At 43.4% G+C, this 15,541-nt stretch overlaps 1 protein-coding gene across 4 annotated transcripts in view; it reads right to left on the reverse strand.

Moving 5' to 3' along the window:
• Positions 1 to 15,541, reverse strand: part of SLIT3 (slit guidance ligand 3) — a 517,687-nt gene that overhangs the window by 164,500 nt on the left and 337,646 nt on the right. For all 4 annotated transcript variants that reach the window (XM_067304842.1, XM_067304843.1, XM_067304841.1 and 1 more), the window contains one exon: positions 13,883 to 14,024. In XM_067304842.1, the coding sequence (XP_067160943.1) occupies positions 13,883 to 14,024 (142 nt within the window). The remainder of the gene's footprint in view (positions 1 to 13,882; positions 14,025 to 15,541) is intronic.

Consider the following 15,541-nt stretch of genomic DNA (forward strand, 5'->3'; position numbering starts at 1 on the left):
TATTAATCCACTGCTTGTGTATTTTTTCCATATTTCATAAAAAGAAGCAGTTCTAATTGCAAAATTCTCTGGTGTAGAGTTGAAATATAAAACCCTCCAAATACGGGAATGATGGAATGAATCACTCAAGTCATTTAGAGCTGCTGCAACAGGGCGGAGGGGAGAAAAAAAAAATTTTAAACCATGAATGGAGTTAAAATGAGAGGTTGTGAGGAGTCACTCATGTTTTTTAAACGATTTGGAAAGAATGGAGGGAAAATGCATAAGGTCCATCAGGCCTCTAAGGCACAGCGTATCCTTCTGTTGATCTATGCCTTCGGTAGGCAAAGGAAAAATCCCCTTGAAAGTAAGATATCTTGCCAATTCATTTATACTCTAAGATGCTATTTAAACCATGAATGTTCTGATACTTGCAGAGTCAGTGTGCACAGTCTTTTTTTTTTTATTCCTCTAGCAGTCTGTTTTAAAGGTTGTGATCAGAGTTAATTCTCTTCCTTGTTTTGTGATTTGAATTAGCAGCTGAAATTTCTCTTCCAGTTGGTCTAAATATAATGCGCTTCATTTCTTGGAAGCCCCCAGTGAAGTGCAAATTGCTGCAAGCTTCAGCGCACCAGTATTGTTGCGAGTTGTCACGAGAATTTGCAATACACATGCTCTTCCGAGAAGGGCTTTTTGTGAGCTTGCCAGGTTGGCGTTTCGCTCCTCCCAAGCTTTTCTGCGCGGACACTTCTGCGGACAAAGGGCTTGCCTTGCGGACACGAACCGCGGCGTCACACGCGGCGCCCAGCAATCCCTACAGGGCAGCTCAAACAAAGTTGCAGGGTGAAAACTTGGTCCCATTTCATAATTGCTTAAAATTGCACGGAAATTTCAGTCCTGTGGCATTTGCAAATGTGCTGCAGCAGCAAGTGGCAGCACCTGCACCAAGCTGCTCTCGCTGGCTCGGCGCTCAGGTACCTTCCAACGCTGGCATAAAATGCAGCCGACCTCGGACTGCTAAATAACGTGCAGCACTAAATAAACAGGTTCTTAGAAAGTACAAATCTGACTACAGTTTTGTTACGCATAAACACATGTTATAGTTTGGCAAGGGTAGGCTGAAAATCACAATGCAGCTACACAATTAAATTTTGCTGTCAACCCAGTCTGATCTCATAAGTGACATGCTAAAGCCGGTACAGGATTGGAAACCTCCAGGAAACACTGGGTCTTGCCAAAAGAGGTGTTGACATTTTCAAGGTGATGAAGGCTTCATTATAAACCAGTGTTATTTGTGATATAATGGGAAACGCTGTTGCTTTCAAATAAAGGGAAAAATAAAGTTTTTTCCTAGTTTTGCTGTTTTTTTCTGCAGAAAGCAAAAGGCTAATCTAAATTTCACAGACACATTGTATTTCAGAGAGAGTTATATTTATCTAGTTCATCTAGAATATGACCTCTGGAAAAGTGCGTTTTTCATGTTCTCCTCTGCTTGCCAGGAAGCACTGTCATACACTATAAACCAAGTGCAAAGAAACATCGGTGAGTTGATTGTGTGTGTGTCACAGGAATATACAGAAACTTAATTTTACAACGCATTCGAGAACTTTGTACAAAAGACGGTCCCAAAAGAGTAAATTTCCATTGAACTACTGTCCTCCACATCTTAGATTTCTTATAACTCAATAAAATTCTCCTCGATGTTCCTCTGGTATTTCATAAGATCTGTTTAAAAGATTCAACAAGTCGAATTCAGAAGACTGATAAAATAAATTGCCTGTGTCCAAGGCTCTCTGGGGCCTCGTTTCAGAGGCTTCAACAACAACATCAAAGGACAAGAACAATTTCCTTTCTCCTCTCTAAAGTATTATCAGAGATCGGAAAGTCGGAGGGCCCAATGGATTCGGATACATTTTTCTTGCAATAACGTGGTGGTTTGCAGGAGAAAGCCCTTCTCCTTCCCCCTCTTTTCCAAATGACTTTACAGCAATGACAGAAAAGCGTAAGCCCAGCAGAGAGAAAAACAAGGGGAAACGATCCAGTTAAAGATGACAAACGATGGCAGAGCCAAAACGAGCACTCCAGTTCCCATGCTAATCCATCTCAGGGTTCACCGAGGTGCAAATCTTTTCATCGCCTCCTCGGCTGGCGCCTGTGCTGCTCACACCCCGGACGGCAGGACACAAAGGATGAACCTCTGCCTAATGCTGCTTTCCGAGAGCCGGAGCACGCTCTCGGGAGTGGCAAAGCCATTCATCTTGAAGAGCGATGCCCCACGCAGGTGGGGGAGACAGCCGTATTAATTTGGGCCTTAACTATCTCTCTTTTGTTGAGGGAAAGAAAGAATTTGTTACTCGGGTCTCTAATGGAGCAGTTTGCTAGCAATTTTCCCGTTTCAAACACCGTCTCGGCTGCTAATGTGTAATGTTTTGTCAAGCTTACCTACCCATAACATAGACAAATCACTAGCTTGGAGAAAAAGAGAGCGCGAGCGAAGCATCAGTGCCGCTAATTCACGCTGTCGAACGCAGAGAGCCCCCAACGCCCCATTAACGTGCGCCGCGCTCTCGCCAGAGACGTGCCGGTACATCCTCTGCGCCGGGTGTTCGGGAGGCCCCTGCCGGAGGCACGGGAAGGCACGGAGCAGCCGGTCGCCCCTGGACCGCACCGCAGCTCTCCCCGGCACACAGTGCTCCGGCAGCCCATTCCCGAAGGCGGCCTCCGCGAGAGGGGAAGCACGGGCTCGTGCCAGCGCGCGGGGGTACCCGAAACGCCCCGACGCCTGGCGGGACCCGCATGGCCCGGGCCACGCTTGCTGCCCAGGGCACGAGCCTCTCTCTTGCCCGGGGGCGGCATCCCTGCCCTGTCTGCAGGGATGTGCAGGGAGCAAGCCAAGGCCAGCTTGGGGGAACTAACCAGCAAGTTAATGCCACATGGTGGCAAGGCCCCGGCTTGGGAAGGTTTGTATGAAGAAGGAGAAAACTTCGAGAGCACAAAACAGCAGGAGAGAGACTGTTCTCCTTGCCATGGAGCGAAGGCAGGGTTATAAAAGCTACTTGGACCACTATCTTACGTTTATCTTACATTTTGGAGTTTTATAGCTCATTTACATTTTGGACTCTGACGAAGAAAGATCCACAGACATATCTTCAGCATTTAAAAGAAACATGTCACACTTAAAACCTATTCTCCTTACTACAGCTGTGGGTAGAACTGAGCCCTTTCCTGCCTCTCCACCCGAAACGCGAGCCGCATTGCTGCTACGTGCACCAGGCCCAGGCAGCAGCACCGAGGGGTTTGTCCAAGGAGAACCCTCCACGCGAGGCCTCGGGGGAGGAAGGGCTCCTGCTCTGCCTCTACCCTGGCACAACCCGCCACGCGTGCGGCGGTGGAAAACGCAGAAGCCGTGCAGTCGTTGCCCCGCACAGCCCAGCCCGCAGGTCCCATCCCGACAGAAGTTCACAAAGCGCGAGGCTCGAAAACCCCAGTCCTGTCACCTCGCAAAGTGCTCGTGGACCTGTCCCACCAAGGAACGGCCTTTCTGCGCCTCTTCTCACCCCGCGGCTCTCTGGCAGGTAGATAACAAACCATTTTGGCACGCAAGGAGATTAAGCATTTTAAATATCTCATTGCTTACTGTTGCTGTTTTAACGAACAGCCAGTTAAAGCTTTCAATCTCTACCTCAGCTGAAGACTCCACCATTGCTATAAAAACCCTAAATACATGTGGTTCTCGAAGGCTTTTATACTGCTACCTTTCATCACAGCGTTTGAATGACTTCCAAATAAAATTAATAGTACATATTATCAATCACTCTCACTGAGTCTGCCTCTCCACCTTCGGAGCTGGAGAGCTGAGAGCCAGTAAACTGTCTGCCTAAACCAATACAAGGTGAAAACTAGAATTTCCCTTCATATTCCCAAGTTTGGTGTTCATTTCCAGGATCTAGCTGCCTAGCTCCTGCTGTAGTTTAAGAAGCAAAGGACTGCTTCTCAACTCTCTACCTAACTAAGGGCAGGCCTTCAAGAGGCAGAATCCCACTTGGGGCATCATTCGCCAAGGATGAAATCACTTCTCAAAATAACCCTACCTAGGGGTCTACATAGATAGTTACGCTCATCAAAAGTTGCCAACTGACGTCTTTCAGAGTGAAAACAGATGTCTTGATCTGATCCCTGCCACCATGGTGCTCATTTAAAAGTAATGTTAACGGTGCTGGCTTTTCTGACATAGCAGAGTTAATTGGGTTTAAACTGATACGAGTCACTAGTGTAGCAGTCCCTCAGGTATCTGCTGGAAAATGCTAAATTTGTCACATCAGGCATGCTGGGAATACACCAGCTCTGTTGCGGTAGGGTAATTTTGTGTCGAGTGCTGTATGGACAAGCAGGAGGACAGCAGAGAAATCTGTAGTCGGGTGTTTTATGAAACAGTTGATATAACGTCGATGTCTCTGTCTACATAAAGAGCCAATAATACGCTGCCGTATCCAGATAATGGCTTTTCCTCTCCATCTAGCACCACGATGGGCCACTTCCTTAGGCTCAACCCTTTGTTTTTCTCACCACCCATCATTGCCACTTTCTCCTGCCACTCTAATTCAGTTATTTTCCCCATTTTGCCGTGGAGCAGGGACGGCAGGCGTCCCGAGAGCATGCCACACGGACGCGCGAGCTCCCTCTAAGGGCAGCGGACGCCTTCCCCAGCTCTCAGCCACCTGAAGGCTGTGCCCAGGAGCAGCCGCAGGGGCTGCAAGCACACGGACCTCCCCGAGGAGCCACCACCAGCAGATATAACCAATGAGGACACCAAAGGGTAGACAGAAAATGTTTTGGGGTATAATACCAAATAATGTCCCCTCCTGCCCCCTGCTACTTCCCCCACCCTGATGTGTCGAATTGCCTCTGTATACCACGAGGATCTGAACCCGGATTAGACAGAGATGATTTCCCATCTCAGCAGACTTCATGGGCTTACATGAGCCTGGGATCAGGGTCTGCAGAAAGAAATTAATCTGTACAGGAGATCTGCATAGGGGGATGTTGCTGCGAGAGCAAACCTGGGAAAGCAAGTGTCATCAGGCTGGAGGGATTCGGCCATCTCCAACTCCCTACTGCTGAAATGCAGCCTTGTTGCACGCTTCGTTTGACCAGCACGCACGCGTTCAGGTGCATGTGCGTGTCCGAGATGTTTCGGCATAGGAGACAGCAAAAACATGGGTTGCGCTCCCATATTCCTGTGACCGCAGGGATTTCAGTACAGAGGCTCCCGGAGAGCTTCCTGTGGAGGCCGAGCCTCTCGAGCCGCTGCTTCCCAGCGGTGCGTTCGCCCTAGCTCCGGCGGGCTCGTGCACCCTCCTGGCTCTGCTGAGGACTTGCTCCTGTGGTCCTGTGATTTTTTACAATACTGCTCCATCTGCAGCTCAAAGGCTGCACTTGAGACGCGTGGTTCCTCCAGCACCTTCTGGGAAGCAAGAGCTGGCCTACGGCTGCATTTCTCAAATGCAAACGAGGAGTAATGGCTTTTACCAAAACAGACTCGTACTGGGCAAGCGGCGTTCGCTTTACTCAGAGTGAGGTTTTGCCCGCTAGGTCCCAGAAAGACCAACTCCCTAACGAGTCTCACGGCTGCCTCACTGGCATTACTTTAGCACGTTGATCCTGCCCATCCTCTATCGACTTCCAGTTCCTTCAAAAACCTTCCCGCCCAGGGCACTTCCCAAGGGCTCGAACAGCGCCACAGCCAGCTCAGCGGGCTGAGGACTTCTTCAAGTTGGTTTACACTGTTTTGGTGAAATTGTAACCCAGAATTATGTTTTTAGACTTCAGATGTAAACTGAAACAGTAACCTGACGAAAAGGAAAAAAGCCATCATTTAACTGATCACCCAATTCCTTGTCAATAGTCCCACACATTGGGTAACACCTATTTCTATTACACCTTCACAAACGCTGACAAGGAAAAGGTAAAAGACAAGAAACAAGTAGGAAAATTTAATAGCTTTCTGGCAGTTGAAGTGCTGTCACCCATAATGTTTTGTCAACAAAACAGACTGTGCCATTGAATAGAAACATCCCTCATATCCTTCGTCCTTCACCTAATGTTTCTTTAGCAAAACAAACAGAGAAAACACACGTAAACCAAAAGACCATTAGTTTTTTCATATAGTAACAAATCTGATCAGTATATTTTATTTCAAAGTCATGATTTTATGCTCCATAATTTTTTTTCTCTGATTTCTTCCACACTATCCTAATCAACTTTCAAGACATAGATGCTCATTATACGATATAATCTCCTAATTTTGTTTAGCAAAACAGAAGGTTTTGAGTGACATTTGTACTAGATAAAAAAGATATATGGCTTTTTGTTGATCTGAATCTCCTAGTCTGTGATGGGTGATACTCGGTTAACCAATGTGATTACTTGGTATTACTCTGTTATTGCCTTTGCTGGCCATACAATTCGTTTTTATTAACAGGGCTAAATTTATGTTCCTGCTGGGCTGAAATGATGTCTCTGGGAAAAAAACAAAACAAAAGAAAAGAAAAAAAATTGAAACCTTGTAAGACTGCTAACTCCTACACTGCTTGCCTGAGTAAAATTCATCTGTGCATAGTTTTTAGAAATGTCACAATTATAAAGAGAAGAGCGTAAACTAAGAAATTGATACAGACAATAGAATGAAAATAATTATCAGTGTATCTAGATTTATCAAAACTAAAACACCTTCTTATGCCTAGTGATGACATTAGTTACATTTAATTTTACAAATAAAAGTAAACACATAAGAAATAAATCCTGCTTAATCTAACAGCAATAACTCCCTGCAGTAATTACTTGTTTGTAAAATTGTGAAATAGGTTAAGAAAAATAGGAAATTCTATCTCAGTACACACAACATCTTTATTCTTGCCATTTCCAATGGATTTCTATTTTCTCTACGGACTCTGAATCTAAAGTATTTCCTGTATTATTTTTGTGCTTTGCTCTCACTGAATAAAAGGTCTTATACATAATTTTGGCCTGACAATACAAACTGCTTTTGGATGTTGAGTGAAAGGAGCCAATGCTACAGTTTGCCTTGGGAGATCCAAAAAATAGTAGTCAAATTTGACATGTGAAACTGTCCAGAGCCAATTTACAGCAGAGAATGAAAATCATATTATATGATTCAACTACAGGAGCCAAACTGATTCCCTAGCCAGAGAACTTGCCACCAGAGGCAATTATGGAACATTTATTAGAGTGTTCAAAAATATTGTGTTGGCTTCAGCTACAGTATTTACTGGAAGCCTGGGAAAATTATTATAATTTTCTTTTAGGAGGAAGAACAATATAAAATGCAGAATTGTCTTTCCTCTATCCCCAAAGTTTAGAGGCTCTACACACTTATATTCTTGAGAAAAAGAAAAAAACCACACTTGCCTTCCTAAGCTGAGACCTTCAAAGCCAAATATTAATGCACATGAAATAGTAACAGTGCAGTTAATTTATAATTTATACAATAAAAGTTTTTATTAGAATAAATAAATAGAGCATGGGTGCTCAATCTTTTTATATTAGCTTTTCTGGCTTCATTTTAATAGAGGGAAAACTGATTTTGCATATGCCAGTTATTTACTTTTAAAGGATGGCTCTAAGAATATTTTGCATTTTTGTAACACCTTCCTCACAATCACAAAATCTTCATCAAGATTCCTAACTTAAATCACAGCTCCATAATACACATTCATACACAAACTGAAGGCCAGAGAGGGTAACTTCTTCCCAAGAGAATCAGTGAAGCAACAAAAGCAAAAAACTCTTTTATCTCTCTGCGGCTCCATCTTCCATCCATCAACCCTGCCCAACTCTACTCACAACAGCAATTCTCTAAAAATTAAATTTGTCAAAAAATCATTAAGGGTAGAACAAGTAGAAAATTACATGTCAAAGTGGTTCTCTAACAGAAAAGTGAGTTTGTTTTCATTTTAAGAGAACCATGAGAAAACCAACAGTCAAGTGCATTAGATTTTTCCTTTATGCTCAGTGAACACTAGCGTTTTTCCTAAGAGTAGAAATCATGCACGAAAACCAAGCATTGTCCAGACCCACAGAAATATTACTCATCGATTAAGCTATCAATAGTGAAGACGATAAATTAAACCAAGACAGAGCAAATAACTCCAAACCGACCTTACACCAAACCTAGGTCCTGAAAGAGGGGCTGCCATCCCATTTTACTCTTTTCTCTGCTCAGTAGCCAGACTGGACCGTGGTGGTTATCCGACCAGATACGGGTGCCAGAGCAGGACTTTTCCTTGAGGGGCTGGCAGCCTCTTTACTCTGTCTGCAACAACAGCAGCAGCATTCAAACCAAAGGTCCTCATTTCTGATTTAGATGTCTCCTATGCAGCATTACTCTTGCTTTATGCACTTATATTTCTCTTAATCTCACAAGGACAGAGTAGTGTAAAGGTTAGGTGATAATGATAAAGCAAGCTTGACATGGAAAAGCACAAGTTTAAACTCCAAGAACACTTTCAACATCTAAGTATATATTTTAGATTCAGGAGTTTGACTCCCAAGTCTGCAGTTTAGATGATTTGGCTTCCCGAAGTAATTTGTGTTGCAGGGCACAACACGTTCACAGCACAGCTCCTATCGACTTTGCTGCAGCTGCGAGCCCTGAGCGCTGCCGCGCGTCTCCGCTGAGCCAGCCCCAAGCCGAGGATCGCACCAGCAGCGACCGCCCGGGAAAGCCTGTGCGGGTCACTTGCGCAGAATCAATCAATACAACCGCCGGCAGAAAGGGATGCAAGCCAATTCCCTGAACAGCGTTCGCAAGATCATCTTACCCCACGCTCCCCATTTTGGAATACTTTCTAATTTCTGCCACCGACAAACAAGAGTCCTGCGTACGCGGGCTCCCTCTCTACCAGCCCTGAGCCGCTCCGAGGAACAAGCAACGCCAGGAACGACTCCAGTCCGACAACAACAGCGTGAGGCTACACTGCAATCAAAGAGCACGCCATAACAAATACACACAAAAGCACTGAACGGAGACTGCAGCCACAACACTAATTTTGGCATTTTCTAATTTTTTAACTGTTTGAATTTAAATTTGAAGCCTTAAATATTTTAATAATCCTTAAATATTTTAATATCATCCTTTACCCATTAACATAGTGGATCAAAAAGCAAAAGCTGAAATAACCAATTCCATCACAGAGCATCACACAAGGAAATTCGTGTGTAACAAAGTGCACCACCCAGACCGGCCTTTAGGCCTAAAGGGAAGAAATATCTGATGTTAAAATAGTTACCCCATATGTAGACTGCCACTAGCGGGCAGGGACAAGGATACACAAACTGTTGTTGGGTTTCGGGAGCCCACAGCGATGGGAGAGGAAGGCACTGGAGGATGGGCATGGTTTCTGGTGGGACGAGACCCCCTGTGCTCACCGTCGCTGCCGTTGGCCACCAGACATCATCTCCCAGCCTGTCCGCCGCGCGCCGGGGCCCTTCGCACATGGCGTCCCGGCTCCAGACACCCCTGCCGGTCATCAGCTCCAGGCGCTCCTCCCTGCCGCAGGCTCCCTCCACTGCCACCACCCTTTCCAAGGCCCCAGGCTTTCTCCTCACGTATTTCACTGTTTCCTCATTTGATTTCAGCCTTCTCATCCCACTGATTTCCTGATCCGGCCCAGCTGGTCGTTCCTGTCCCAAGCCTGCACCGGCCCTTCGCACTAGCTGCCGACGGGCCCTTCTCCTGCACCACCTGCAGCCTTCTCCAGGGCAGCGGTGGCTGCCGTGGCCGCCCAGGAGCCCACCCATCCCGGGACACGTCCCAGGCCAGCAGCCCTTCTCTGCTCTCGCTCAGGCTGGGCTTACACGACAGGTTTTTACGAAACAGGCAGAAGTAGGAGTCCCTGCTCTACTGTTTTAAGCAAATTCTCAAAAAAACAAAACAAAACAAAAAAAAACCCACCCCCAAACCCACAAAGCTATCCAGACGGTCAGAGCTCTGTCCATCTAGCCTAGCGTCCTCGCCTGCAACAGCCCAAACCCCCCCAGTTTCCCCACATGGAGACGATGCAGACAAAACTTTTCCGCTCTTATTTGCATGTGTTTCTCTATAACATACACTAGTCATTTTTCCCTCTGAAAAACACTGCAGAAGAACCACTTCTTAAGCAGAGATTAAGCACTCCGTGTTCCTCCGCTTCAATATTTTGCAAGCCATTTTTCCTCAGTCGATATGGCTGCTGCTGTCAGCTCGCCACTGAGCTAGCAGCTTTATAAAAAAAATGAATTACATTTTATATATTCTAGATACCTGTTTTATGAAAAAGGAAGGCTGGGATACAGTTTTCTAGCTTTCCTGAATTCCTTTACTTAATAAAAAGCCTGCTTGCAATGAGGGCCTTCAGGATAATGCGTTTTGGGGAGAGGCGTAATAGAGTATCATAACAGACTTCCAAGTCGCATATGGCAGAGGTCAGCAGCAAGTGAAAATTAGCATTATACGATGGTTGTTTTGTGCCCTGTGACAAGTGAGTTGCCTGTTTTGTGATAGGTTTTTATCAACAAAAACAAATTTAGGACTTGTTGGCAGCTTCACCAGAGAAGGTTCTGCCTGCCCATATTAATGAGGAAGGAAGGAAGAAGGCAGAGTATTAAGATTTTTAAGTAATGCTGAAACACATGGTAAAATGTAGGTCGCCTTTGATAACCCTGTCAGAGTAAGAGCTGCATGTTTCATTTTTGTGGGGCAGGCTGTCAGTCAGGGTTCCTACCTGTTGCAGTTTGGCTTACAGAGAAATACTGAGTTAAGAGGAAATGCAAGAATTAAAACATCATAACTGACTGCAACTAATAACCAAGCAAAGGAACTTGGAAAAGCCTCAGGTGGGAACGCTGAGCTAAGTGCAGTATTTTAATACTAACATATAAATATTATGAATGGACTAGAATCCATAGGGAGAAATATATTGTATGTGGAGTGAGTATTTACAATGCCAGATAAAAACGGATGAATGAAAAATACTCAAATAATAACCACAGGATTTTTTGTGGTGCAGTCCAGCGCCGTCGTTCGCCAGTACCCCATACGCCTCAAAGGAAGCGGAGGTTAGCTCTCTGGAGGAAGGCGAGGATCAGGCCGTACGATTACGGAGCCCAGGAAGAGGCGTCCAGGCAGCCCCACGCATGGCCAGCTCTTATGGAAAGGCCCCGACTGAACGCCAACCACGGGGGATGGATCCCAAGGGAAAAGCAACGGCGCTGCTCTGCGAGAGAGGCAGGTTGCAGCACACACAGAGAATTTACTTGGCCCCATAGCTACCGCGTTACAGGCAAGAGACTATCATTCTGTGTATCGCGTCAAATCAAAAGACGCTCATTATTCCATGTGTAGCTGGGACCAGGCCTGTGGATGGATTTTATATTGAATAAGCCCAGAGCAGCCTCAGACAAACTGAATTTCTGAGGGCAGGTATGACGGAGTTCTGCATAAAACCAAATCACTATCTTGGTCAAAGGAGTTGATGTAGGGATATTTCCAGGAAAACACTGTCGCAGCATCTTCCATCTTTCCAGACACACTTTTTTCTGTGAGAATATTCCTCCTTCAAACTCAATGCGAGAATGTGTAATACTCTGCCCTTGGCTTCAGGTTAATTGATTGCTTTTTTTTAACTCGTACTTTTACAAAATGAAAACATTGCTTTGCCAATTGGAAAAACTATGTGGGCAATGTCACTGGCTAAGACTCATTCTGATAGGACTACTTAAATTTCTTAATATGTATTCCATAAAAATGAAATCTTTACAGGATTTATTCCAATAGAAAGTGAGCAATAAATGTTTTTATGAGGGTTAGCTCATATTACACTCTGAACATACTAGTCACAGATATTCTTTCTGCAGAACTATTCCCACCTGAAATTCCTGGGAATTGCAAAGGATATGTGCAGGATTAGAGTGATTTAAGAGGTTTATCTATGGCCAAAGAGTGAAATAAGTACTGCCTAAAATGCAAGAGGTCTGACGCATCTAAATTGCTCAGCCACGTGCAAAGAGCTTTATTTGGCGTTCTACGAATCTAGGAGGTTTATTACCTCCAGGTTAAGAAAGTTTCCCAAAATGTTATGTGTATCTTGACTAGCAACCTCACCATCCAGATTAAAGGCTTTCCAAGTCTTCCTTCACTTTCTGCTCTCCTAAGGAGCTCTTCTAATTTGCTTTTACTGCAAATTACAGAGGTTAGGTTTGTGGGCTGCAGCAACCAAAAAAGAGACAGCCCTTGATACTGGATACTATTGTGGCCACACAGGAGACAAATATTTTAACTTGCTTTCTCACACTGCCACCAGACACGCCAAGCTCGGTGCTCCTGCAGATACTGCTCTCCCTGTGATTTCCAGAGTCCTGGCACGGAGCCACAAAGATCTCCTGATTTCTGCTAGCATTTTCAACACTACCGAACAAAATTTTACAATTCCTCTCCTAGCTTAGCCCTAATTTGTGAGCGAGTCTGAACCAACCTCATCCTCTGTCTCTTATTATTGAACCATTCCGGCCACTTCTGAAAAAGATATCTGTACCCTAATTGACAGAACTGAGAGCAGGACTAAATGTTTAATGTTCTCAGTATGCCAAATACAATTTACACTTTCAGGATAATTCACACCCACTTTCCGGAGTAGAAAACCAAATATTACATGCACATTTTGTGTGTAACAGAATATACTGGAAATCAGCACAACCAATACACCCTGAACCTTTCCCCAAAGGCAGGCAAGTAAATGAATGTTCAGAACAGCGTGTGTACAAGTTTATATTTCCTGCAAATATTTTACATCCTCTAGATACCTTCCCAACAATATTAAATTTAAGATGTTTATGCTTTGCATTTACTCAGCTTTTTTTCATTTTTTAATATATCATTTTTATCTAGGTGCAAAATCAAGCATAATAAACTACTTCTGACTGTTCTGATGAGACAGCAATAAAAACAATTTTGAGGTGAATCTTAAATTATAAGTGACTTAGAAGAGTGGTGGTATAGAGCAGTTCACCAGCAAACAATACAGCACAGCATCTTCATTGGCCATAACCCTCACACATTCCCGGCAGTCAAATACTAAATCACAGGCTACATATGAGCAATTCATCTACATTTTATCCTAGTGAATTTTGCGATGTAGCAGTATTTCTACAGCAACAAGAAGGTGCATGAGCGCAGCAGCTACACGAATAGTTGAATCCATAATATTAAGATTGTAAAAGCTGGTAGGAAGTGGGTGACCTCTGCATCACAAACACCTGAATAGGAAAAGAATTGCTGTGCATTCCCTGTGGACTAACCAAAAGCAATTCGGTTTCATGTAACACTATTTCACAACCATGGTAGTATTAAGACATAAAAAATAGATGAGTACAATTACAAAAGCTACAAAAGACAAGCACGTCTGTAAAACCAGCATCTGATCTCACAACACAAAAAAAAAAAAAAAAGTGAGTAAAATGTTTAAGAATTGGGAATAATGGAATGTGGGAGGCAGAAAATAGAAGTAAAATCAGCAGAGACAGTCTGCTCTGATGTCAGACTTTACTTCATTGCACATGCATCCTGCCTAGCCAATGTAAAATGCTCCCATCTCTTGGAGGATTCATCAACTAAAAAGGAAACAATTCTGTTTTATAAAACACACACAGAAAAAGGTGCTGTGTATTTTCTTTTCCTAGGTTTAAAACCCTAATCCCAGATTTGTTAGATGAACATACAATCTGAACTTAATATGCCAAAAACTTCATCATGTTTGGAAGCAGGGCAACCTCACACTGTCACTTAATTTACATTATAGGACTAAAAATGGAATGACAGCAAAAAACGCTGCATTACATAGACACTTACATTTCCCAAATGTCCTCCGGAAGGTTAGCTGGAATTTCTATTAAGCCCCGTCCTCGACAGTCCACCACGTTGTTGCTGCAGGTGCAGGCAGATGGGCAAGTGATGGAACTGGCACTGCACGATGGAGCTTCAGACTGGGAACCTGAGACATAACAAAAACATTACATGTCAGTTTTGAAAAATGATCACCTGGGATTTTAACAATAAAATATATCAGCCCCTGAGTTTTCCAGATCCTTTTACTATATTAAGTAATAATTTATTTGGATCCAGTGAATATAATGTGCTATAAATCAATTGCAGAGAAAATGTATGGAAGATTAGAGTGTTCTTATTCTTCCACCATCTCCACTCTATCATAATTTCTTTCCCTCATGGACACTTCTTTAGTCCATCCCCCTGTAATCGACCATATCAATTTATTTACATCTAGATTTAGAAAATAAGCCTAAAGATCAAGGAATACTTCCAAAGGTCGCCTCTGCCAATGAGTTTCCATTACACTAACACCCACTGAGTATTTTTACATACAGAGAGAAGCTGGCATCAGCAAAGACTTATGCTTTTGATATGAGATCACCTGTTATGCTATAAAGACTGGAAATAAAAAGCTAGTTTTTTACAAGATTAGACAATTCAGTTAATGGAATCACAAAAAGAATTTATAAAAAATGTGAGTTCAGCCCTTCAAGTCATTTATCAATCTAACAGTCCCCCTGAAAGACAAGAAGCTACTTACAGGCAAGGGTTTAGCATGAGGACATTGCTCTATATACATTCTAATCAACTCATTAGATCCAAGTTCAATTTACTGTCATTAAGTTTTTCAAAGCTGCAGCACTTATTTCAATTTTACTCAAATGGTTACGTCTTTGGTATAAGATTTTGTATAAGTCCATATAACACAAGCAACTCAAGTATCTTTTTGAATTATGACCAGACACAGAGGACTGAATGTTTGTACCACAAAGAAGAGACAAAATACTAATAGAAACAGAAAAAACTGTTTCTTTTCGAGGTTATTGAAGATTAACAATCAGGAAACATATTCCAGTCCCTTGGTTGAAAAAATTAAAACACTTTACTTGTTAAACACTCTGTATTTTGGAAAATCAGACCTCAGAACTCCAATTCAGGCATCTAGAAACGAGGTTTTGAGAGGTTTTAACACAGTAAGGACATGTGAGAGAGTGTGTGTGTGTATGTAATACAGTACAAGTTGTGGCTACTTGTATTTAAAGACACAAGCTTAACGAATTAAAAATGTACTTGTACTTGTACAACAGGCAGGACAAGCAGCTCTCTTGGGTCTGTCTTCTGGCTAGGAAAGTGCAGGGCAGACATACCATCATTGCAAATTAACAGAATCCCTTCAAAATGAATGGAGCTCTGCCAAATATCACCAACAGCTCTGCCAGCTCTGCCTTTCCCCAAGTCCAAGGCTTCTGTAAGATTTTAACTGTGTAAGTGTCCAGACATACTTTATATTGCCCTCAAATGCGCACAGGCCTCTCTGATCTTTCCATAAGAACAAGTTTGTTCTCACAATATGATCACGTAGGATTTTACTTTTTTTTTTTTCATCTGTCCACACTGGGTGTGATATCCAAAACTGTACCAAGGATGAGCAAAGTAAAAATCAGTGAGTGTGAGTCTTTA

Source organism: Apteryx mantelli, chromosome 14 (assembly GCF_036417845.1).
Source record: "Apteryx mantelli isolate bAptMan1 chromosome 14, bAptMan1.hap1, whole genome shotgun sequence".
In the NCBI taxonomy this organism is placed as follows: Eukaryota; Metazoa; Chordata; class Aves; order Apterygiformes; family Apterygidae; genus Apteryx; species Apteryx mantelli.